The 25653-nt window shown below is 39.5% G+C and overlaps 1 protein-coding gene across 1 annotated transcript in view; it reads right to left on the reverse strand.

Annotated features, from left to right (window-relative positions):
- Positions 1 to 423: 423 nt before the first annotated feature.
- LACTB2 (lactamase beta 2) overlaps positions 424 to 25653 on the reverse strand; it is a 34057-nt gene continuing 8827 nt past the window's right edge. Inside the window, exons 3-7 of the mRNA XM_068983949.1 lie at positions 19549 to 19675; positions 7941 to 8119; positions 4782 to 4930; positions 1620 to 1701; positions 424 to 984 (exon numbers count right to left, since the gene is read on the reverse strand). Of these exons, the coding sequence (XP_068840050.1) occupies positions 941 to 984; positions 1620 to 1701; positions 4782 to 4930; positions 7941 to 8119; positions 19549 to 19675 (581 nt within the window). The 3' untranslated portion in view covers positions 424 to 940. The remainder of the gene's footprint in view (positions 985 to 1619; positions 1702 to 4781; positions 4931 to 7940; positions 8120 to 19548; positions 19676 to 25653) is intronic.

The raw sequence follows: 25653 nt of genomic DNA on the forward strand, positions 1-25653 counted from the left end.
AAACACTATTTATATAAAAAATGCTCTTATAATATTCTAATCTTAAAAATCTTCGGTATGTAATTCATATATATTTTGATGATGGTGGTGGTTTAGTTACTAAGTTGTGTCTTGCAGTCCCATGGACTGTAGCCATCTAGGCTCCTCTGTCCATGGGGTTTCCCAGGCAAGAATACCTGAGTAAATTGCCATTTCCTTCTTCAGAGGATCTTCCCAACCCAGGGATTGAACCTGGGTCTCCTGCATTGCAGGTGGATTCTTTACCAACTGAGCCAGTATATACTAAAACCTAAATTAATAAAACATATTGGTTGTACTAATGGATTACAGAAATAATTATTTATACACAATGACTTTAATTGGGAATTTAATGCTTTTCTATTACCAAACGTTGATTTACATGAATCACTTGTAGGATGCCATTATAAGAAAATACATATGATACAGAGGAGCAGAGTTGATATTTAATCATGATATGATTGAGAGAAACATGAAAACAAGCCTCTAATCTACTGATATAGACAAAGGTTGTAGAAAAGGAAGGATGACATTGACATCTGTGCTGTTAACTGAAGCAGCTGGGAAAAAAAAAGTATTACTGACCACTGGTCATAGATAAATGATCTCTAAAAATAATATCCAGTTTAAATGACATAAAACTTATTTTAAAAGAAACCGTTACTTTGTTTATTGAAAATGCATAAACAATTGGATTTCTGCATTTTTGGTAAAATGTTATAAGAGCTTGGTTAGATAAATAGCTAATATTGTAGGTACAAAATGTGATTTACACATTTTAGAATAGATATAATGTTATTTAAAAGTATATCTAGGGTTATTTTCAGTGTTCCACAGGCTATATTCTCTGTAAATAATTCATAGTTAACAGAACATCTCATTCTCCAAAATCAAAACAACATAATCTTTCATTAAGCTGAAACTAAAGATGAGCTTTCCATTTCTTCTCAGGATCTGTGTTGCTAACTGTGGAAAGAAAATTACAGAGTAAACATTTAACTACAGACAAGTAAAATCACTGGATTTTAAGTTATCTTGTAACTAGAAAGAGCATTAATTCTTAAAAAATTTTGTTGCTCAATATAAAGTTGGGGTTTCTCTTGCGGCGGGGGTAGGGGGGTACAAATAACGTTGCTAAAACTTCTACACAGGATCCAACTTTGCACCTCTTGCTTTTTAAGCAGCAAACTTCTAAGATTATTAAGTTGACAAGTCAACACTAGTGAACAATTGCAGAATTACTGCTTTAGTATCTTTGAGTTTACTACCTTTACTACTGCGAAACCTTTGGCTGTTCCCAAATCTACATGTAAAATTCTTTGTGGTCACTCTGGCAAAGGCGAAGTTTTCTTCCCGCTACATTCGGGTGGGTGAGGACTGGAGCCCCCACGCAGGGCTCTCACTCCTGTGGGAGCTTTTGTTCTAATGTGTCGTTCCCTGGCCTTTTGCTACTGACCCTTCCTAATGACTGTCTCTCCCACTCACAGTGACATTCAAGGGAGAACTCTGGTAGGTGGTGTTTTTCCTCACAGGAAAACTAGTTCATTTGTTAACAAATATGTTCAGCACCCAAAATAAAAAAAATTTGGAAGAATACTTACATATTTTTCCTTCTTTTTCTAATTTTTTCAAATGTAGCAAGACATTATGTTGGGCCATTTTATGTAAATGCTCAGGAGTATCCTAAAGGAAAGATGAGAGTATATTTTAATTTTTAATTTTAATTAATTATTTCTGGCCATACTACACAGTGTGCAGGATCTTAGTTCCGAACTCTCACCCTCTGCAGCAGAAGCACAGAGTCCTTACCACTGGACCACCAGGGAAGTCCCTATAATATTTCTTTTTCAAAAAAATAACATGGTTAATCTTTTTGAAACTTTTAAAGAAAAAAGACAAAAGATGACAGTCTTTTTTGTTGTTGAGAAGTACTTTAAAAAAAAATACTTTAACTGAAGGATAACTGCTTTACAAAATGTTGTGGTTTCTCTGTCATACATCAAGAATCAGCCATAGGTAGCTCCATGTCCCCTCCCTCCCAGACCATGCTCCCATCTCCCTTTCCGCCCCAGCCTTCAGCCTGTCACAGAGCCCCTGTTTGAGTTCCCTGAATGAGACGGTAAATTCCCATTGGCCATCTGTTTCACACAGGGTATTGTAAATCTCTATATTACTCTCTCCATACATCTCCCTTTCTCCCTCCTCTCCTCCCACCTTGTCCATAGGTCTGTTCTCTATGTCTGTTTCTCTACTGCTACCCTGAAAATAAATTCGTCAGTGCTGTTGCTTCAGATTCCATATATATCTGTCAATATATGATATTTATATTTCTCTTTCTGACTTCCTTCACTCTGTACAATGGGCTCTAGTTTTGTCCACTTCATTAGAACAGATTCAAATGCATCCCTTTTTATGGCTGAGTAGTATTCCACTGTATATGCATACCACAGCTTCTTTATCCTTTCATCTGTCAATGGACATCTAGGTTGCTTCCATGTTCTAGCTACTGTAAATAGTGCTGCAGTGAACACTGGGGTACATGTGTCTTTTTCAGTTTTGATTTCCTCAGGGTATATGCCTAGGAGTGGGATTGTTGGGTCATATGGTGGTTTTCCTGGTTTTCCTCTGGTGGTCATATGGGGGCTTCCCTGGTGGCTCAGAGGATAAAGTGGCTACCTGCAATGTAGGAGACCTGGGTTCGATCCCTGGGTTGGTAAGATCCCCTGGAGAAGGAAATGGCAACCCACTCTAGTATTCTTGTCTGGAGAATCCCATGGACAGAGGCGGCTGGTGGGCTACAGTCCATGGGGTCGCAAAGAGTCAGACATGACTGAGCGACTTCACTTTCCTTCACTTTCACGGTCCTAGCTTTTTAAGGAGTCTCCATACCGTCAAGAAGACAGCTTTAACTCTAGGTTTTTATATAGTAATAACCAAAACTATTTCATCCTATATATGTCTCACTTTGGGTCACTGCTGCTGCTGCTGGTGCTATTAAGTTGCTCCAGTCGTGTCCGACTGTGTGTGACCCCATAGACGGCAGCCCACTAGGCTCCCCCATCCCTGGGATTCTCCAGGCAAGAACACTGGAGTGGGCTGCCATTTCCTTCTCCAATGCATGAAAGTGAAAAGTGAAAGTGAAGTCGCTCAGTCATGTCTGACTCTTAGCGACCCCATGGACTGCAGCTTACCAGGCTCCTCCGTCCATAGGATTTTCCAGGCAAGGGTATTGTATAATTCACTAGCTTGTTGTATTGTTTAGATTCCACATTATAAGAGGTAACATACACTTATTTATCACATACACTATTTGTCTTTTTTATTCTTTAAATAAGAATTTTTCAAAGTCAAGCTTCTTAACTAAATTGACTATCTCCATTTCTCAGCTCCCTGAAAATGTTTTGTTAAGGTCATCAAATTACATTTTAATGAAAATTCAAAGAATTCTTTTAAGTCCTCATTTTACCTGAAATCAGAAGCACACCAGGCTTTTGTCCTTCACTATCTCCTGGAGCTTGCTCAAACTCATGTCAAACTCAGTGATGACACATCTCATCCTCTGCCGCCACCTTCTCCTTCTGCCCTCAATCCTTCCCAGCATCAGGGTTTTTTCCAATGAGTCAGCTCTTTGCATCAGGTGGCTGAAGTACTGGAGCTTCAGCCTCACCATCAGTCCTTCCAATGAACATTCAGGGATTGACTGGTTTGATGGGACATTAAAGACCTTACTCAGGTTCCTTTTCAAGTTCATCTTTAGTTACACTCAGGTATCTTACGGCTGTATAGGTTATGGCCATGGAGTCTTAAAACCCAGATAATCTTATTACATTCTTAACCCCTAAGCTATACTGCCTACATAAGTTATCTAATACACATTTGCTCAGAAACTGAATCCTACACATGGATTGCCACATGCTGCTGTTAAACAAGAATGTGCTCAGAGGCCACTGTGTGAGGGGCTCTTTCTCTACTAAATGACTCTCCTCATGCTCTTCTTTGAGGCCTTTATCCTTTCAATCCTTTGGGCTTTCCTTGTGGCTCAGCTGGTAAAGAATGTGCCTGCAATGGGGGAGACCTGGGTTCAATCCCTGGGTAGGAAGATCCTCTGGAAAAGGGAAAGGCTACTCGCTCCACTATTCTGGCCTGGAGAATTCCATGGACTGTATAGTCCATGGGGTCGCGAAGAGTCGGATATGACTGAGCGACTTTCACCTCCACAGGCACTGCTACTAATTCTCACTGCTATTAGCCAGGATCTGTCTCCAGCAGATCACCCCTTCTCATTTGCTGCTGAGTAGGACACTAGATAATCAAGATGGTCAGAGTAATATATTATTAGCTGCTCAGTAGTGTCCAGCTCCCTGCTATTCCATGGACTGTAGCCCACCAGGATCCTCTGTAGCCTGATCATGGAATTTTCCAGGAAAGAATACCAAAGTTGGTTGTCATTTCCTTCTCCATGTAAAACATAAATCATAACAAAGGCTCATCACCAGGCTGTTGGCAATGATCTCCTACAGAATGAAGTATAAAAGGCTTAATAAAGGCTCAGAAGGGTTATTCGCTGGGCCAGTGTTTATCAACTTCTGTTCTAGAAACTTGAGATTTGATGATCTCAAATCTATACAAGTGACTAATATTACTTAAAAGATTAGCAGACTCATTCTGCTCCATGATGTGATGAGTTTACCACATTAATAGTCTAGTGAATAGATTCTTCTATTAAAATTGTGGCATGTACAAATAAGATAAACAAAATTTACCTTGTAAATACTTTTTACAAGTTCCATTGCTGTGAATGACTTTTCAAAGTTCTCATGAAATACTGTAAGAATCTGCTGTTCTCGGATGTTTCTGTGAGAAATGTACTGTAGAATTTTAGCTTCGGCATTATGGATAACTGGGCCATGTCCTGTATCAGAATAATTATAAAAATTATTTCAACCAAATAAAAAATTTTAAGTACAACTCAAGTTAATTCACTCTACTCAAAAAATATTTCATAGTGTCCTGGAAAAGGCATACTAAATATACAAGTGAGAATTATTTGGAAAACTATACAGGTAATAAGAGATTTAAAAATTACATACCAAGATAAAAACTTTTAGAGAATTGTCAAAATCTATATAAAATATTACAGTGTTCATTAGAAAAAAGAAGAACAATTAAAAGATAACAATAAAATTAACAATAAAAATAGTAACCACAACAGTAACAACAGGTAGTATTAACAGTGTTCATTATTTGCCAGTTGTTCAGTTGCTGTGTCCGACTCTTTGCGATCTCGTGGACTGTAGCATGTCAGGCTCCTCTGTCCTCCACTGTCTCCCAGAGTTTGCTCAAATTCATGTACTTGAATCAGTGATGCCACTCAACCATCTCATCCTCTGCTGTTCCCTTCTACTTTTACCTTCAATCTTTCCCAGCATCAGCTAATGAGTCAGCTCTTTGCAACAGGTGGCCACAGTGTTGGAACTTCAGCTTAAGCAACAGTCCTTCAATGAATATTTGGGGTTGATTTCCTTTAGGATTGACTGGTTTGATTTCCTTGCTGTCCAAGGGCTCTTAAGAGTCTTTTCCAGCACCACAATTCAAGAGCATCAATTCTTCATGGCACTCAGCCTTCTTTATGGTCCAACTCTCACATCTTTACATGACTACTGGAAAAACCATAGCTTAAGCTATATGCACCTTTGTTGGCAAAATGATGTCTCTGCTTTTTAATACACTGTCTAGATTTGTCATAGCTTTCCTTTCAAGGAGCAAGTGTCTTTTAATTTCATGGGTGCAGTCACTGTCCACAGTGATTTTGGAGCCCAGGAAAATAAAAAGTCTGTTGCTGCTTCCATTGTTTCCCCAATATTTGCCATGAAGTGATGGGACTGGATACCGTGATCTTAGTCTTTTTTTTAATGTTGAGTTTATTTGCCAGATACTGCTCTAAATGCTTGATACACTTTATTCTTACAAGAATCCCATGAAGTATGTATGTTTATTTTCTCCTTTGAACAGCAGAAACTGAGGCATAGGAAGGGTAATTAATCTGCCTGCAGTTACATAGCTAAGTGGAGCTGGGATTCTGACTCAGATGCTTTTAACCACTCTGCGTTCTTAACCACTATGCTTATCAAAGATTGAAAAGTGGAATATATAAAGTAACTTCATGGAAGTGATGAAGAGCTATTAAAAATTCACAAGGACCACAGGAGAACTTTGAGTTTTATGTACAGGCTGGCAGTTCAGAAACATTGATAACCCAGATAAAGTCATAATGAAATTTACCTTCTCTTAAAACAGTGAAAATGAATGTATTACACCAATCTGTAAGAGAGTTTTTTTTTAAGATATCTGAGAACAATCACCAGGGGTAGGGGCTTCCTTGGTGGCTCAGTGGTAATGAATCTACCTGCCAATGTAGGGGATGTGGGTTCGATACCTGGGTCAAGAAGATCCTCTGGAGAAGAAAATGGCAACTCACTGTAGTATTCTTGCCTAGGAAAGCGCACAGACAGGGGAGCCTGGCGGGTTACAGTCCATGGGGTCCATGACTTAGCAACTAAAGAGTAACAACAAGAAACCAAAAGTAGACTGACCTGTTTATATAAAGAGCTCAGGCTTTATGATACGGACTACCATTTACTAGCTGTATGGCTGTGAAAGTCTCTGAATCTTGGAGCTTATTTCTTCAGCTATCTGCTTCACTGAGTTTCTGTGAAGACAGCTTTGTGAAGATCCTGACACTGTACCTGCAGGTAGGGTAGTAGGCTTTAATATGTGGTAGCTATGGCTATGGAATACCATTGACAAATGGGCTCCTGCTGTACCAATAAGCCAGTTCACTGGATTCACTAAAGCCAACACCCCAAGAACCTGTACCAGGCACCCTCTCATTAGCTTTGCTCCAATGTGAGTACATCAAACGTCTACTCTCTTCTTTTTCAAAACAGTTGTCAGCCTCTGCTTCTTTGATGTCATACATTAATCCAAATGCCTAGTCCCACCAACTGTATGTTTCCCACCCCTCAGCAGTGGGAACTCATGAAAGAATATGAAGGTATTGAAGACATTGTATTCTAGGAACAAGTTAGAAGGACTTAAAAGAGTCAGTAATTGAGTCTCTTTTCCCTCCTGGGGCCTTCTGTTGGGTCCTGTATCTTTCTTAGGTTTTAAGAGGGAGGGGAGATTCATACTGTAGAGCAGGGCAGTGATAGCTGATATACTAATAATAGGTATTTTTTTTTTTCCTGAGGAACTGAAATAAATGTACAGTCTCACAGTTAATATGGAAAATATTGATTTCCATGCATGCATGCTTGTTACTTCAGTCGTGCCCTTCTCTTTGCAACCCTATGAGCCATAGCCTGCCAGGGTCCCCTGTTTGTGGGATTTTCCAGACAAGAACACTGGAGAGGGTTGCCATTTCCTTTTCCAGGGGACCTTCCTGACCCAGGGACCAAACCCACGTCTCTTAGTCTCCTGTATTGGTAGGCAGGTTCTTTACCGCTAGTGCCATCTGGGAAGCCCCACTGATTTCCACAGTGTGAGTTAAAAAACTAAAGCTCAGAGGTCAAATGTTACTTGGTCACATGGCTACAATTCAGTCCACAGCAGAAATCAAGTTAACAAAACTAAAGATAGCTCATGAAATGAAAACATTTTCTGGTCCCAATAAGTTTATTTCCTTTGTTTAAGAGTTCTAGTAACAGCTGGGTAGATGTTAAAAAATAACCCTATCTTTAAAAAAGTTATTAATAGAACTCTCAGTCTTCTTTTTAATTGCATTGCTAGACAAGACTTAGGGGTTAATTTAGAAATAAGCAGTTTATACATATCTCTTCAAGGCTGAAGACACACACAAACCAAAAGGAAATCTTTCTCATCATTTGAAACAAATGATTTGCTAGGTTAAAAGAATGACCCACCTGGATATATAACTTTAGCTTTGATTTTTAATAACTCTTTCAGGGAGTTCATATAATCATAGAGGTCTTCAAATACAGTTGTTCCTTCCCCTAGGATGCAATCTCCAGAAAACAGAGCATTTTCTTCTTCTAAGACTAGAGCCATATGATCATCAGTGTGGCCAGGTGTGTATATAACTCTAGTTCAAAGAAGAAATAGCAACAGTTGGAACTCGTAGGCTTGGAAGAAATTTTGAGTCATAAATTATTCTCTCCTTCTTCATGGAAAAGACACAAATAAATGATGTCAACACATTTTCTGAAAAGAGTGGAGTCTTAACCACTGGACTGCCAGGAAATCCCCTACATGAAGGTTTATGACCTTACAATTAATCAACCAGTTAAAAAACTAAGTCTAAATAATTTGTTCTGCAGAACACTTGATTGCTCAGCCACATACAGGCAACCCTCTCTAGTAGTCATTTTTTTCTGTTGTTACTCCTGTACTTTGAGTTGTATACTTTGAATTACTGCAGATTTCACATTGTTTTCTTGTTTACCGTTCTGCCTCACAAGGCTATGATCTCTGAAAGGCAGGACTCCTGTCTAATTCTCATCTTTATATTCCCAATGCTTACCACTCAGTAGTAGCTAATATCAATATATTGCTTTCCATGTGCCAGGCACTGACTTCAGGAATTTGCAAGCATTATACACTTAATCCTTCCTACTAGTAATGGGGTGGGTACTATTAACCTCTTCATTTTCTATTTTAGATAATGAAATCACAGGAGATAGGAAAAAATGTCTGATGGAATAAGATTTAACTTATGTTTTATTTAGCTTGAGAGGTTAATTATCCTTACCTCTTTTTTAAAATAAAACTTTATTTTTTGGCTGCAAAAACAGAGCTCTGTTTTGATTTTTTTAATTAATTATTTTATTTTTTCAGCTGCTCAGTGCAGCATGAGGGATCTTAATTCCCTGACCAGGGATCAAACCCATGCCCTCTGCAGTGGAAGCATGGAGTCTTAACTACTGGACCCCCAAGGAAGTCCTTCTCTTTGCCTATTCTAAAGAGTATTGGATTTTATTTGCCTGGAATACTTTAGATAATTTTTCTCAATAATGGACTTTTTTGGGGGGAAGATAGGGCAGATATAATTGCATATTTGCATTTATTGCATAGGAATTGAGCATGTGTTTCTGGTTAAGACTGGATTGAACACCTGCATCTCTTCTTTTCCTCCTAAAACATCAATAAATTACCATAAAGGGATATGTGAAAAATGGCATAAACCCATAGGAGTGAGGAGAATGGACCATATCATTAGAATTCTAGAAGCTAAAAGAAGACATATGAGTGAGAAATGACTTATTAGATGAGAGAAAAACTGACATCTAAGCTGGCAGACGTGAAAGCTGAGACCCAACCAGATTCACACTGCAGAAGTCTCCAGTCTCTGGACGTGGGGCACCAGGAATCTAGAAGTAGATGGGGGAGTGGAGATTAAAGGAAGAAAGATTGGCTGAGAGTGTATTTAACAAACATTCAGGTCTTTAGATTCCCCTCTCATTTGGAGCAGCCTGACAAGCACCCCAACCCCACTGAAGGAAAAGACTGGAGATTTAATCTTCAATGAAGGAAACTTCAATGAGGGTGAAACATAGACACCGACAGAGGTAGTGACACTCTTCTAAAAACAGGAAGACCACGTGAATACACATGGATTCGCAAGCCTTCTTTCCACACTCAGCTCCTATAATGCTGGCAGCCAGGCCTTTACTCCTCATGAAGATGAGAAGAGTCTTTGCTGGGAAACATTCCCAGCTCAGGAAGAAAGACTCTGATTCCTATGTTGGAAGTTCCCCAAGTAAACAATTCATCTAGATGACGCCACAGGGTGGCGCACAACCTACAGGAGCCCTCTTACGTTTTCAGAGCTCCCAAAGAGCTGTCATCTCCCTTGGAAGACATCCTGGGGGAGGGCATGGCAGCCCACTCCAGTGTTCTTGCTGGGAGAATCCCAGACAGAGGAGCCTGGCGGGCTACACTCCACGGGGTCACAAAGAGTCTGACATGACTGAAGCAACTGTGCACACATTCACCCTTTTACACTGGTAAACACCAGATCACCAGGCATCTGAAGAGAGCCTTTCAAACTGAGGAGAGCAAATAAAAACAAGCAAACCAATTTAGAGGCTACAAATTATAAGGAAGAAAATTTCCAACAAAAACAAAAACACACACAAACCTCCCCTCCACAGCCACAAAGAAAAACAGCCCCACTAATGTCCTAGGAGAGATGAGAAGTTGCAACAATGAAACAAGAAAGAATACTATGAACAGAGCATTTATGGGGCAAAAAGATCTCCTGAAAGCTAAAACTGTGAGAAGAGAAAGGGAAAAATTGGATTAGGAGATTAAAAACCACCCAGAAAGTACAGCAAAAAGGCAAAAAAGACAGAAAACAGGAGAAAAAAAAATAAAGTTAGGGGATGCGTCTACGTGTTCTAACAAAACAGGAGGGGTTTAATAAATGAAACAGGACAAAACAGATTAGAGAAAACATCAGTGAACAACTTCAGGAAAGTTGTGAGACCTGAAGGACACATGTTTCCAGACTGAAAAGGCCTTTCAAGGATCCACCATTATAAACTTCCTCCAAGGTATACCACTGGGAATTTCCAGAACATAGTGAAGAAGAAAGAAAAAAGAAAGAAAAGAAACAAACAGGTGGTCAAAAAAGTTCAGCAATCTGAAAAGTTTCAGATTTCTCAGTCTTGATACTGTATTAACTAGAAGGCAATGAAATCTTGCATATGAAACCAAGAAGGAAAAAAGATTTTCAACCTGGAATTTACAAACAGTGCATTTTAAGTCAAGTTGGATTAAACAGAGACATTTTTAGATATGAAAGGTCTTAAAAATGCACTTCCTCAGAAAGCTATTGGCGGTGGGCTCCACCAAAATAGAAGTATCAAGAAAGAAAATTATGGGGTACAGGGGACAGGTAATCCAAGACTGGAGGGAGGCAAGGGGAAGCCCCAGGTGAGCATGAAGGGAATTCTGGAAGGATCATAGAGTCAGCCTGGAAAAGACCCATCCAGGACAGCAAGTTAAGAGGCTCTGAGGGAGGTTCATCCAGAACACGGAAGCGCGAGAATCCCAGATACATTTAAACACTCTGAGAGAACATTTATGTGACTGGAGTTGAATTAATGATAAGTATACAGAAAATTATTCAAATAACAAAACAATTATTAACTGCAGGAAAGCACGAAAGGAAAATTAAGCACAGTTTACTACATGGTTCAGCTGTAAATAGTATCTATAGTCCTAGTAAGGTTAACATTGAATACTGAGCTAACCAAAATTATGACCCCAGAAGACGGAGAGACAGGAATGGAGCCCGTGAGTAAGAGAAGTGTGAAAACCAACTCTGATTTTTTTCAGAGTGGGAAATTAATTAAAAAAAAAAACAAAACTAGTATAGAACGGACTTTTGGACTCTGAGGGAGAGCGAGAGGGTGGGATGATTTGGGAGAATGGGGGAAAACCAACTCTGATCTTTTTTCAGAGTGGGAAATTAATTAAAAAAAAAAACTAGTATAGAACAGACTTTTGGACTCTGAGGGAGAGGGAGAGGGTGGGATGATTTGGGAGAATGGCATTGAAACATGTATACTATCATGTAAGAAATCAACCGCCAGTCTATGTTTGATACAGGATACAGGATGCTTGGGGCTGGTGCACCGGGATGATCCAGAAAGATGATATGGGGTGGGAGGTGGGAGGGGGGTTCAGGATTGGGAACTCATGTACACCGGAGGCAGATTCATGTCAATGTATGGTAAAACCAATACAGTATTGTTAAGTAAAATAAAGTAAAAATAAAAATAAAAAAATAAAATAAAAGTGACTAAGGAAAGTGAAAAGAAAAAGAAAACTAAATGGGAAAGTCAAGATGCAGCAACGGATCAAACAGTCCTTCAAGATTTGTTACTGTCACTGCTCCACCCTCTTTCATTTTTTCTCCCTAGAGGTGTCCACTTTTGCTAATTATGTATGTCATGTGCCTGAATTTTTTTTGAGTGTGTGTGTCTGTCTGGCCTAAAAAAGCTACCTACCGAAGGTAATTCTGCATTCCTCTCTGCTTCAAGACCTTGGAAAGCCTACCTAATGGCCTAATAAACATATTTTCAAGTTTGGTTTTAGATTCTAGCAAGTTATGATGAGTAAACCTTCTTCTGGGATTCCTATGTGGCGCTAGTGGTAAAGAATCTGCCTGCTAAGGCAGGAGACATGAGACTTGGGTTCGATCCCTGAGTCAGGAAGATCCCCTCAAGGAGGGCATGGCAACCCACTCCAGTATTCTTGCCTGGAGAATCCCATGGACAGAGGAACCTGGCAGGCTATACTCCATAGGTTTGCAAAGAGTTGGACATGACTGAAACAACTGAGTGTGCACATGCAGGTAAACCTTTTTTTAATAAAGTAAGTTAGATTACATGACTTTTTAAAGTCTGAAGTGAAGTGAAGTCGTTTAGTCATGTCCGACTCTGCAATTCCATGGACTGTAGCCTACCAGGATCCTCTATCCATGGGATTTTCCAGGCTAATCTAGAATTTAAAAGAGAATCTATAAAAAATAGACAAATAAGTTTAAATTATATGTCTTATTTAAGCTTAACTCACAGGACCATATTACTAGTAAGCAACAATGAAGCTTCACTAACAAGATGTGTAACTATTAGCAACTAAAGGCTCAGTATTTTTATGGACTACCTCTAACAAACACTTAAAAGTCAGATAGTTTCACTAGAATCTACACCAGAACTTAGGTAAAGAAAGAAAACTTATGACTGCCAAACCTGATAAGGCTGCACAAAAAGAAAATTAACTACCCAGTCTCATTAATAAATATTATTATAAAAATCTTAACCAAAATATTAGGTTAGCTAAAAAGTTTGTTTGGGTTTTTCCCATAAGCTGGCATGGAAAAACTTGAATGACCTTTTTGGTCAACTCAATATTAACAAATAGAATGCAAAAGCAAATTTAAAAATAACATAGTGATCAAATAAAGTTTATAAAAAATGCAAGGGTGTTTCAATAAGATCCCTGATAATAATAATAAAGCTATGGAGAAAACTAATAAGACCACTGCCCTAGACATTGCAAAGATGACAAAATTCAAATCGTAACAGTATTTAAGAAAACTGACACCACTCTAATGGCATTAATGATAAATTAATAATAATTGGATTTCAAAAGAGGAGCCCAAAATGCAGTACTTGGGTGGAATCTCAAAAATGACAGAAGGATCTCTGTTCGTTTCCAAGGCAAACCATTCAATATCACAGTAATCTAAGTCTATACTCCGACCAGTAATGCTGAAGAAGCTGAAGCTGAATGGTTCTATGAAGATCTACAAGACCTTCTAAGACTAAAACCCAAAAAAGACATCCTCTTAATTAAAGGAGACTGGAATGCAAAAGTAGGAAGTCAAGAGATACCTGTATAACAGGCAAGTTTGGCCTTAGAGTACAAAACAAAGCAGGTCAAAGGCAAACAGAGTTCTGCCAAGAGAATCAACTGATCATAGGAAACACCCTCTTCCAATATGTGTATGAAGACTCTACACATGGATATCACCAGAATGTCAACACCAAAATCAGACTGATTATATTCTTTGCAGCCAAAGATGGAGAAGCTCTATATAGTCAGCAAAAACAAGACCGGGAGCTGACCATGGCTCAGATCATGAACTCCTTATTGCCAAATTCAGACTTAAATTGAAGAAAGTAGGGAAAACCACTAGACCATTCAGGTATGACCTAAATCAAATCCCTTACAATTATACAGTGGAAGTGACAAGTAGATTCAAGGGATTAGATCTGACAGACAGTGCCTGAAGAACTATGGGAGGAGGTTCCTGACATTGTATAGGAGGCAGTGGTCAAGACCATGCCCAAGGAAAAGAAATGCAAAAAGGAAAAATGGTTGTCTGAGGAGGTCTTACAAATATCTGAGAAGAGAAGAGAAGCCAAAGGCAAAGGAGAAAAGGAGCGACATACCCATTTAAATGCAGTGTTCCAGAGAATAGCAAGGAGAGATAAGAAAGCCTTCCTCAGTGATCAATGCAAAGAAATAGAGGAAAACAACAGAGTGGGAAAGACTAGAGATCTCTTCAAGAAAATGAGAGCTATCAAGGGAATATTTCATGCAAAGATGGGCACAATGAAGAACAGAAATGGTATGGCCCTAACAGAAGCAGAAGATATTAAGAAGAGGTGGCAAGAATACACAGAAGAACTAGATAAAAAAAAATGTCATGACCCAGATAATGACGATGGTGTGATCATTCACCTAGAGCCAGACATCCTGGAATATGAAGTCAAATGGGCCTTAGGAAGCATCACTATGAACAAAGCTAGTAGAGGTGATGGAATTCCAGTTGAGCTATTTATTTCAAATCCTGAAAGATGATGCTGTTAAAGTGCTGCACTCAATATGCCAGCAAATCTAGAAAACTCAGCAGTGGCCACAAGACTGGAAAAGGTCAGTTTTCATTCCAAACCCAAAGAAAGGCCATATCAAAGAATGCTCAAACTATTGCACAATTGCACTCATCTCACATGCTAGCAAAGTAATGCTCAAAATTCAACAGTACGTGAACCGTGAACTTCCAGATGTTCAAGCTGGTTTTAGAAAAGGCAGAGGAACCAGAGATTAAATTGCCAACATCTGCTGGATCACTGAAAAAGCAACAGTTTCAGAAAAACATCTATTTCTGCTTTATTGACTACATCAAAGCCTTTAACTGTGTGGATTACAACAAACTGTGGACAATTCTTAAAGAGATCACCTTACCTGCCTCCTGAGAAATTTGTATGTGGATCAAGATGCAACAGTTAGAACTGGACATGAAACAACAGACTGGTTTCAAATCGGGAAACGAGTACGTCAAGGCTGTATATTGTCACCCGGCTTATTTAACTTACATGCAGAGTACATCATGCGAAATGCTGGGCTGGAGGAAGCACAAGCTGGAATCAAGACTCCTGGGAGAAATATCAATAACCTCAGATATGCAGATGACACCACCCTTATGGCAGAAAGTGAAGAAGAACTAAAGAGCCTCTTGATGAAAGTGAAAGAGGAGAGCGAAAAAGTTGGCTTAAAGCTCAACATTCAGAAAACGAAGATCATGGCATCTGGTCCCATCACTTCATGGTAATAGATGGGTAACAATGGAAACAGTGAGAGACTTTATTTTTTGGGGCTCCAGAATCACTGCAGATGATGATTGCAGCCATGAAATTAAAAGACACTTGCTCCTTGGAAGAAAAGCTATGACCAACCTAGACAGCATATTAAAAAGCAGAAACATTATTTTACCAAAAAGGTCCATTTAGTAAAAGCCATTGTTTTTCCAGTAGTCATGTATGGATGTGAGAGTTGGACTTTAAAGAAAGCTGAGTGCTGAAGAATTGATGCTTTTGAACTGTGGTGTTGGAGAAGACTCTTGAGAGTCCCTTGGACTGCAAGGAGATCCAACCAGTCAATCCTAAAGGAAATCAGTCTTGAATATTCATTGGAAGGGCTGATGCTGAAATTCCAATACTTTGGTCACCTGATGTGAAGAACCAACTCACTGGAAAAGGCCCTGATGCTGGGAAAGGTTGAAGGCAGGAGGAGAAGGGGATGACAGAGGATGAGATGACTGGATGGCATCACTGACTTGATGGACTTGAATTTGAGTAAGCTCCAGGAATTAGTGATGGACAGAGAAGTCTGAGGTTTTGCAGTCCATGGGGTTGCAAAGAGTCAGATACAGCTGAGCAACTGAACTGACTGACTGAGATGATACCATTCTAATGGCTGAAAATGAGGAGGAACAGAGAGCCTCCTGATGAGAGTTTGAGGAGAGTGAAAAAGCTGGCTTAAAACTCAACATTCAAAGAACTAAGATCATGGCATCCAGTCCCATCACTTCATGGCTGATGATGGGGAAAAGTGGAAACACTGGCAGATTTTATTTCCTTGGGTTCCAAAATCACTGTGGATGGTGACCACAGCCCTGAAATTGAAAGACACTTGCTCCCTCGAAGAAAAGCTATGACAAATCCAGACAGTGTACTAAAAAGAAAGACATCACTTTGCCAACAAAGGTCCGTACAGTCAAAGCTATAGTTTTTCCAGTAGTCCTGTAGGGATGTGAGAGTTGGACCATAAAGAAGGCTGAGAGCTGTGAAGAATTGATACTTTTGAACTGTGGTGCTGGGGAAGACTCTTGAGAGTCCCTTAGACAGTAAGGAGATCAAATCAGTCAATCTTAAAGGAAATCAATTCTGAATATTCATTAGAAGGACTGATGCTGAAGCTGAAAGCTCCAATATTTTCGTGACTTGACCTGAAGAGTGAACTCATTGGAGAAGACCTTGAGGCTGAGAAAGATTGAAGGTAGAAGGAGAAAGGGGCAACAGAGGGTGAGATGGTTGGGTGGCATCACTGACTCAAGGCACATGAGTTGAGCAAACTGTGGGAGATAGTGAAAGACAAGGAAGCCTGGCGTGCTACAGTCCATGGGTTGCACAGAGTCAGACATGACTTAGCCACTGAACAAGAAGAAAACAGAAATGAGTATAACTTAGAATGATTTCTCCCTTACCAAAAAAAAAAAAAAATCAAGTCCTTATAAAAAATTCTGCTAAAAATGTAATAGATATAAGGTACAAGAACATAAGCTACTAGTGTAAGGGGAGCAATTACTTTTGAGAGGCATTAAGAACTGACATTAAGAATTTTATGCTTTTATAGTTTCTAGGTATATGCTTTATATATTGCAAACAATTACAATTTTATAGTTGCACCAATGTCAAGTTATTAAAGAGATGTTAGAAATCATCTCTGGTCTGATTAAACCTGCTGAACCTGTTAATGAAAGTATTCATGTTATATGAAAATGATTCCAGTAGGTATATTTCTAGCAAATATAAAAATATGAAGACAGTCTACAGAATGGGAAAACATTTGCAAACCATATATGTGATAAGGAGTTAACATCCAAAATAAATAAGGAACTCAAACAACTCAACAGCAAAAAATCCAATTAAAAAAATGACCAAAAACTTGAATAGACATTTTTCCAAAGAAGACAGATGAAAGACCAACAGGAACATGAAAATTGTTCATTGGTCATTGGGGAAATCCAGATTAAAACCAAAATAAGATGGCACCTGATTCCTGTCAGAATGGCCATCATCAACAACACAAGAGATACTAAGTGCTGCTATGAGTGTGGAGAAAAGGAAACGCTTGTGCATTACTGGCAGGACTGTAAATTGATACCGCCACTACAGAAAACAAGATGAAGAACTCTCGAAAAATTAAAAATAGAACTACATATCACCAGCAATTCTACTCTCAGGAATAGATGCTCAGGAAATGAAAACACTAACTTCAAAAAATATCTGTAGCCCAATGTTCACAGCAGTGTTATTTACAATAGCCAAAACACGGAAGCAACCTAAGTGGCCACTGATGGATAAATGGATAAAAAAGTTGTGATATACACACACATATACACACAATGCAGGATTATTCAGTCATAACAAATGAGGAAATCCTACCATTTGGGACAATGTAGACGGACCTTGAAGGTACTATGCTAAGTAAAATAAGTCAGACAGAGAAAGACAAATACAACATGATCTCACTTATATGTGGAATCTTAAAAAAAAAAAAACAAACCGTCAAACTCACAGAAAAAGAGATCAGGCATAGTTACCAGAGGTGGAGGGTGAGGGGAGGGAGAAATGGAGGAAAGGTAGTTAAAGGTACAAATTTCCAATTATAAGGTTGGTACAAGGCATACAATGTACAACAAGGTGACTGAACACTGCTGTATGATCTATAAAAAAGCTGTTAGGAGAATAAATCCTGAGTTCTCATCACAAGGAGAAAATTGCTCTTTTTTTCTTTTTATTCTTCTTTCATTTCTTTTTATCTATATGAGTTGATGGATGTTAGCTGAACCATAATACATGTAAATCAAACCACCATGGAAAAAATAGTGTCAGTGTGTATCATATCTTACAGACAATCCTATGAACAATCACAATAAAATGCATTTATGAACAGACCCAGTGGTTTTTTTTCTTTTAATTGAGAAAGACTCATTTGGAAAACCATTCTTTTCAGAGTCTGCATATGGCCTTTTCTGTCAAAGTGCTTGCAATGCCTCTTTCTCCACCTGCTGGGTTGAGGGAGGTGACCATGGCAACTTTGAAAGCAAGGACTGAGGGTAATGGAATTACAAAATGGAAGGAGCTTGAAACCTCACTTGCAGGAGAGTCCCTCACTAATCACTACCCACTTTTGGACTTTCTGTGACTGAGAACTAAACTTCTTCCATGTTTTAGCCATTAACCATTTCTGGGTTGGTTGACCACAGCAACTAGAATTAACTAATATTAATTAGTGAAGCTAAGGAGTTGATTACCTGAGGTACCTACGTACAAAAAACCTTAAAATTTAATATGTGCTATGACGAAACAATAAAGGTTATAGGAAAGTTAGGGGAAGGAGCAATGAATTTTGCCCAGAAAGGGTTCTGCAACTACATAATGGATGGATTAGGTTTGAAGAATGAACAGATAAGAATCTGTCAGGGAGACAAGTTGAAGGGAAGGGGCAATGCCTGGTACAGGGGATGGTACGAGCCAAGGCCTGGATGCACACAATGTCCTTGTAACTGTGCCTACGAGGGCAGTGATGAGAGCGAAGACCAGGAACCTGTGGGGCCAGACTGTCACACATCAGGGGAGCAAACATCATCTTGTGTGCAGGGAGCGCTATTCTACGTTCCAGGTGACACGAGGTACAAAGGGTTAGATTAGGAAGCCAGATTGAATAAGAGGTAGTGGTTGTACACATGGTGAAAAAGAGGCTGCACTGCCAAATATTTCTGAGGTTAAAAACTGACCCGATTAAATGTAGCAGGCGAGGGTGGGGAGGGGAGAAGGAGGAACAACAAGGAGTGAAGAGGAGTAAGCTTCTATCTTAGCAGAAAAAAAATTCTATAAAGTACTAAGAAAAGTAACTATTCTGAAGTCGGAAAGCAAGTACAGTTTGTGGGGGAGAGAAAACCAGAATTAGTTCAGCCTTGAAGTTGAATCTGAAATACCCTTTCAAATCCCTCAGACAGGTCTCAGGAGAGATGAGTTTGGCCTGAAATGTGTTTACTTTAGGGACGGGGCAGCCTTTGGAAATGAGAGCATGAGAGAGCCCTGAATTTACCTAATGGGAAGGTCCCTAAATCACCCTAGCAGGAAGCTACTCCATTTTTTAACATTTAAATTTGATTTATTAACAAAGGTCCTCAATTAATTCAAATAAACAATTTTAGAAAGGCAGATTGAGTGAAAAGTCTTTTCCTCTGCTTATCAAGCAACCTGTTGTCTCCACCCAGAGAAATCAATGTCAGCACATCTTCTGTATCCTTCCTGAGATATCTTCACTCAGACAAGCAAATGTGATGAAATCTCCCTTCTCCCGCTTTTGTAACACATAGACATAGATCCCCATCCTGCCTTCCCCAGCTCAAGGACATTGACTTACCTTAGTGTGGCACCTTCAGTCTTAATTATATCTCCATCTTTCACATAAACATACTGTTGCTCTCCATTGCCTATAATTTCTTTTCTCGCAGGATTCCGTGGGAGTTTTTTAACGGAATAGGTAGTATCTAGTCACAAAACATGTAAAATATATGAAAGTCACATTTTAAATAATTCAGCCTTTTACAAGATCAACTTCCATAGAGCCACAAACACTTGAGTAAATTAACAGTAAGAGGCAACAGAAATTGGGATGAAGCATACCTCTGAGATGGTAACTATTTTTTCCCACCTTAACAAAGAGATTTTTATTCTATCATACCCTTTCAGATCTATATAAAAGCCTTTGTGTTTTTCTAGTCCCTCTTATTTTTATACAAAATTTGGAAATAGCACTTCACAGTCTCAGCTAGCTTTGAGATCAAGATGGGAACTGAATACTGTATAGCACCAGGAACTCTACTCAAACCTCTGTAATAATCTATATGGGAAAAGAATCTGAAAAAGAACAGATATATGAGTGTGTGTGTATATATATATATATATATATATATTTATGTCTGTCTATGTATCTATAAGATCCTCTGGAGAAGGAATGGCAACCCACTCCAGTATTCTTGCCTGAAGAATCCCATGGACAGTGGAGCCTGGGGAGGTGGGTGGGTGGGGGGGCTACAGTCCATTAGGTTACAAAGAGTGGGACACGAATGCATGCATAAGTGAATTACTCTGCTGTACACCTGAGACTAACACAACATTGTAAATCAACTATACTCTGATATAAAATAAAAATTTAAAAGAAAATGGGTGTTTAACGAGCAGCAGTACAGAACCCAGAAACTTTTTTCTATCTAAGTGCCTGCTGCTGCTGCTAAGTCACTTCAGTCTTGTCCAACTCTGTGCGACCCCATAGATGGCAGCCCACCAGGCTTCTCTGTCCACAGGATTCTCTAGGCAAGAATACTAGACTGGGTTGCTGTTTCCTTCTCTAATTTAAGTGCCTAACAAAATAAAAGAGATATGGCATCATGGCAGAACTTAATAATAAAAGGATGAGAGCATAATGTTCCTTCTATGAATGCTGAAAGGAAGCCCCAAACCCAGGGCTGAGATATGAAAACATTAAAATCACTGTAAACCATAATACCCTCCCTGACACAAAGACAATCAATTACTTAACCAATCAACACCTGAGTGGGCAATCATATAACCAGTATATCACGTATAGTGAATACAAGCACCATGATCCCAAAGTGCTTAAAAACTCTCATAGCTGGGGAAATAAAACACAAACAGGCAATAATTAGAGGACTACACTCAGACCTATTTCATGGATATACTAAATGGACAATGCAGCTAATAAAAGCAACAAGTGTTTAGAGAAAGGAGCAACAGTTAGGAAGGGGTTCATAGACAAAATAGAACTTGAGGTGTGACTTACAGAATGAGTAGGACGGGAAAAAGTTCAGAGAAAGACTTGTGGGGAGTCGTGCTAGTAAAGGCATAGAAACAAGGAAGAGCTCTGTGCATGTGCCAAATGTGACGCTGCCTACTTGTCCAAAGCAAAACAGTTCAGTTCAGTTCAGTCATTCAGTTGTGTCCAACCCTTTGCGACCCCATGAATTGCAGCAGGCCAGGCCTTCCAGTCCATCACCAACTCCTGGAGTTCACTCAGACTTATGTCCATCAAATCAGTGATGCCATCCAGCCATCTCATCCTCTGTCGTCCCCTTCTTCTCCTGCCCTCAATCCCTCCCAGGATCAGAGTCTTTTCCTATGAGTCAACCCTTCACATGAGGTGGCCAAAGTACTGGAGTTTCAGCTTCAGCATCATTCCTTCCAAAGAAATCCCAGGGTTGATCTCCTTCAAAATGGACGGGTTGGGTCTCCTTGCAATTCAAGGGACTCTCCGACACCACAGTTCAAAAGCATCAATTCTTCGGCACTCAGCCTTCTTCACAGTCCAACTCTCACATCTATACATGAACACTGGAAAAACCATAGCCTTGACTAGACGGACCTTAGTTGGCAAAGTAATGTCTCTGCTTTTCAATATGCTATTTAGGTTGGTCGTAACTTTTCTTCCAAGGAGTAAGTGTCTTTTAATTTCATGGCTGCAGTCACCATCTGCAGTGACTTTGGAGCCCCCCAAAATAAAGTCTGACACTGTTTCCACTGTTTCCCCATCCATTTCCCATGAAGTGATGGGACCGGATGCCATGATCTTCGTTTTCTGAATGTTGAGCTTTAAGCCAACTTTTTCACTCTCCTCTTTCACTTTCATCAACAGGCTTTTTAGTTCCTCTTCACTTTCTGCCATAAGGGTGGTGTCATCTGCATATCTGAGGTTATTGATATTTCTCCCGGCAATCTTGATTCCAGCTTGTGCTTCTTCCAGTAGCGTTTCTCATGATGTACTCTGCATATAAGTTAAATAAGCAGGGTGACAATATACAGGCTTGACATACTTCTTTTCCTATTTGGAACCAGTCTGTTGTTCCATGTCCAGTTCTAACTGTTGCTTCCTGACCTACATACAGATTTCTCAAAAGGCAGGTCAGATGCTCTGGTATTTCCATCTCTTTCAGAATTTTCCAGTTGATTGTGATCCACACAATCAAAGGCTTTGGCATAGTCAATGAAGCAGAAATAGATGTTTTTCTGGAACTCTCTAGCTTTTTCGATGATCGAGCAGATGTTGGCAATTTGATCTCTGGTTCCTCTGCCTTTTCTAAAACCAGCTTGAACATCTGGAAGTTCACAGTTCATGTATTGCTGAAGCCTGGCTTGGAGAATTTTGAGCATTACTTTACTAGCGTGTGAGATGAGTGCAATTGTGCGGTAGTTTGAGCATTCTTTGGCATTGCCTTTCTTTGGGATTGGAAGAAAATTGACCTTTTCCAGTCCTGCAGCCACTGCTGAGTTTTCCAGATTTGCTGGCATATTCAGTGCAGCACTTGAATAGCATCATCTTTCAGGATTTGAAATAGCTCAACTGGAATTCCATCACCTCCACTAGCTTTGTTCGTAGTGATGCTTTCTAAGACCCACTTGACTTCACATTCCAGGATGTCTGGCTCTAGGTGAGTGATCACACCATTGTGATTATCCAGGTCATGAAGATCTTTTTTGTACAGTTCTTCTGTGTATTCTTGCCACCTCTTCTTAATATCTTCTGCTTCTGTTAGGTCCATACCATTTCTGTCCTTTATCGAGCCCATCTTTGCACGAAATGTTCCCTTGGTATCTCTAATTTTCTTGAAGAGATCTCTAGTCTTTCCCATTCTGTTCTTTTCCTCTATTTCTTTGCATTGATCACTGAAGAAGGCTTTCTTATCTCTTCTTGCTATTCTTTGGAACTCTGCATTCAGATGCTTATATCTTTCCTTTTCTCCTTTGCTTTTCACTTCTCTTCTTTTCACAGCTATTTGTAAAGCCTCCCCAGACAGCCATTTTGCTTTTTTGCATTTCTTTTCCATAGGGATGGTCTTGATCCCTGTCTCCTGTACAATGTCATGAACCTCATTCCATAGTTCATCAGGCACTCTATCTATCAGATCTAGGCCCTTAAATCTATTTCTCACTTCCACTGTATAATCATAAGGGATTTCATTTAGGTCATACCTAAATGGTCTAGTGGTTTTCCCTACTTTCTTCAATTTAAGTCTGAATTTGGCAATAAGGAGTTCACGATCTGAGCCACAGTCAGCTCCTGGTCTTGTTTTTGCTGACTGTATAGAGCTTCTCCATCTTTGGCTGCAAAGAATATAATCAATGTGATTTTGGTGTTGACCATCTGGTGATGTCCATGTGTAGAGTCTTCTCTTGTGTTGTTGGAAGAGGGTGTTTGCTATGACCAGTGCATTTTCTTGGCAAAACTCTATTAGTCTTTGCCCTGCTTCATTCTGCATTCCAAGGCCAAATTTGCCAAAGCAAAACACTGGCTGGAAATGTGGAGGGAAAGTGGGGTAAGTAAGATGAGCTCAGATCATGGAGGTCCTTAAAGTGCCCTTCACAGAACAGAAGGATTTAAACTTCACTGTATGTGGCTACTGTACACTCTTTAGTAAGAAAACAAAATAGTGTTAACAGGTAGATGAGTATGATGGCTGAAGGTGGGGAGACTGCAGGGGGAGAGATCAGAAAGACAGGGGTGGGGTGAGGTGACTGCAATAAATCCACTGAAAGATAGTGAGCATCAGGGCTAGGGTGGCATCAGTGGAAATACAGGAGAAGAAAACATTCCGAGGAAAACTGACAAAGGATAGAAATCTGGCTGGTAGGGAGGAGACAGAAATACCACAAATAAAAGAAAACAACAGCAACTAGACCTTCCCTCTTCTCAGCTCTAAACCCCATTACTTTGCATCTTAAGAGGCAGAGGCAAAAAATAGTATGTCATGCTGGGAACTGACATTACACAATAAGGCTGTCTTCATTCTAGAGTGAGATAGTGAGGCTTTTTTGTTTTTATTTTGTAATCTACACAATTTTGCCTTTCAGTGAAGCAGTGGAGATATTTTATCTCTAGTTATGAGATCTTTGGCAGACGACCCTTCCAAAAAACTCACAACCATCTCAAAATTACAAAACAAATATCATATGATAAAATAAGTCTGTATCATAATGTGCAAATTTGAAAACACATATCCTAGTCACAACAGCAATCTATACAGGCAAGATGAAGACAGGCATGCTGAAAGCAATCATATTATTACTGAGATGGAATTCACATACTATAAACTCGACCCTTTTGAAATGTGCAACTCACTATTGTTAGGTTTTTTTTTTAAAGTATATTCAAAGAACTATACACCATGAGCACTATAAAATTTTAGAATGTTTTCAAATCCTCCTACTCAATGGCATTCACTACTTATTCTTTCCTTCTCCCTGCTCTTGGCAACAACTTATCTAATTTCTGTCTCCATCATATAATTATTTAAACAGGAGGAAACCCTCAGTCATTTGTTAAGGTTTATGGATTATAACAACATTGTTGATGCTAATTATTTAAGCTGATACAAACATGTGATATTGCTCATGTATAATACTTTCTAATAAAAACACATTCTAATTAAAAAGCAGGAAGCAACTGTTTGACTCCTAAGGCTTGGATGTTAAACACATGGCAAAGGCCCAACTTCAGCTGCAAAATAATTATTATCAGATAACAAAATATACTTTATAAGATTTACCCCAAACCAAACCAAAATACTCAGACAGCCAGAGGCCATCTAGTTCTCATGTCTGGTAAAATTCTGGTTCCCTGTAAGCCACTGCTGCTGCTGCTGCTGCTAAGTCACTTCAGTCGTGTCCGACTCTGTGCGACCCCACAGATGGCAGCCCACCAGGCTCCCCCATCCCTGGGATTCTCCAGGCAAGAATACTGGAGTGGGTTGCCATTTCCTTCTCCAATGCATGAAAGTGAAGAGTGAAAGTGAAGTTGCTCAGTCGTGTCCGACTCTTCACGACCCCATGGACTGCAGCCCACCAGGCTCCTGTGTCCACGGGATTTTCCAGGCAAGAGTACTGGAGTGGGGTGCCATAGGAGTTCCCAAATCACATACTGATTGTGTTTTACATTTTGTAAGCAGTTTGCTTAAGAGGCAGTCTTCCCTGGTGGCTCAGATGGTAAAGAAGCTGCCAAGAATGCAAGAGACTCAGGTTTGATCCCTGGGTTGGGAAGATCTCCTGGGGTAGGGCATGGCAACCCACTCCAATATTCTTGCCTGCAGAATCCCCATGGACAGAGAAGCCTGGTGGGCTGCAGTCCATGGGGTCATAAAGAGTAGGACATGACTGAGCAATTAACTTATCTTCCCAGAAAAATGTTATAAATGGCATTCATAATTTTGGTGTGTCCTGTTAGAAACATAGGTGGCTAGCACTGTAAAGTAGTTGAAATTTTCTGCCATGCTAACAGCTAAACAAAATTATAAAAAAATTTAAACTAATAATTAAAATATGGAACAAAAAAGTGAAATGGAACAAAAATGATAGTGATTAACAATTGAGAGAACACAGAAATATACGGAACTTTGGGGAGGAGACCCTGAAAGTTACCTCTGAACAATTTTAGTGCTGAGCACCTCAAGGTCTGCAT

Source organism: Capricornis sumatraensis, chromosome 11, assembly GCF_032405125.1.
Source record: "Capricornis sumatraensis isolate serow.1 chromosome 11, serow.2, whole genome shotgun sequence".
NCBI classification, from domain to species: domain Eukaryota; kingdom Metazoa; phylum Chordata; class Mammalia; order Artiodactyla; family Bovidae; genus Capricornis; species Capricornis sumatraensis.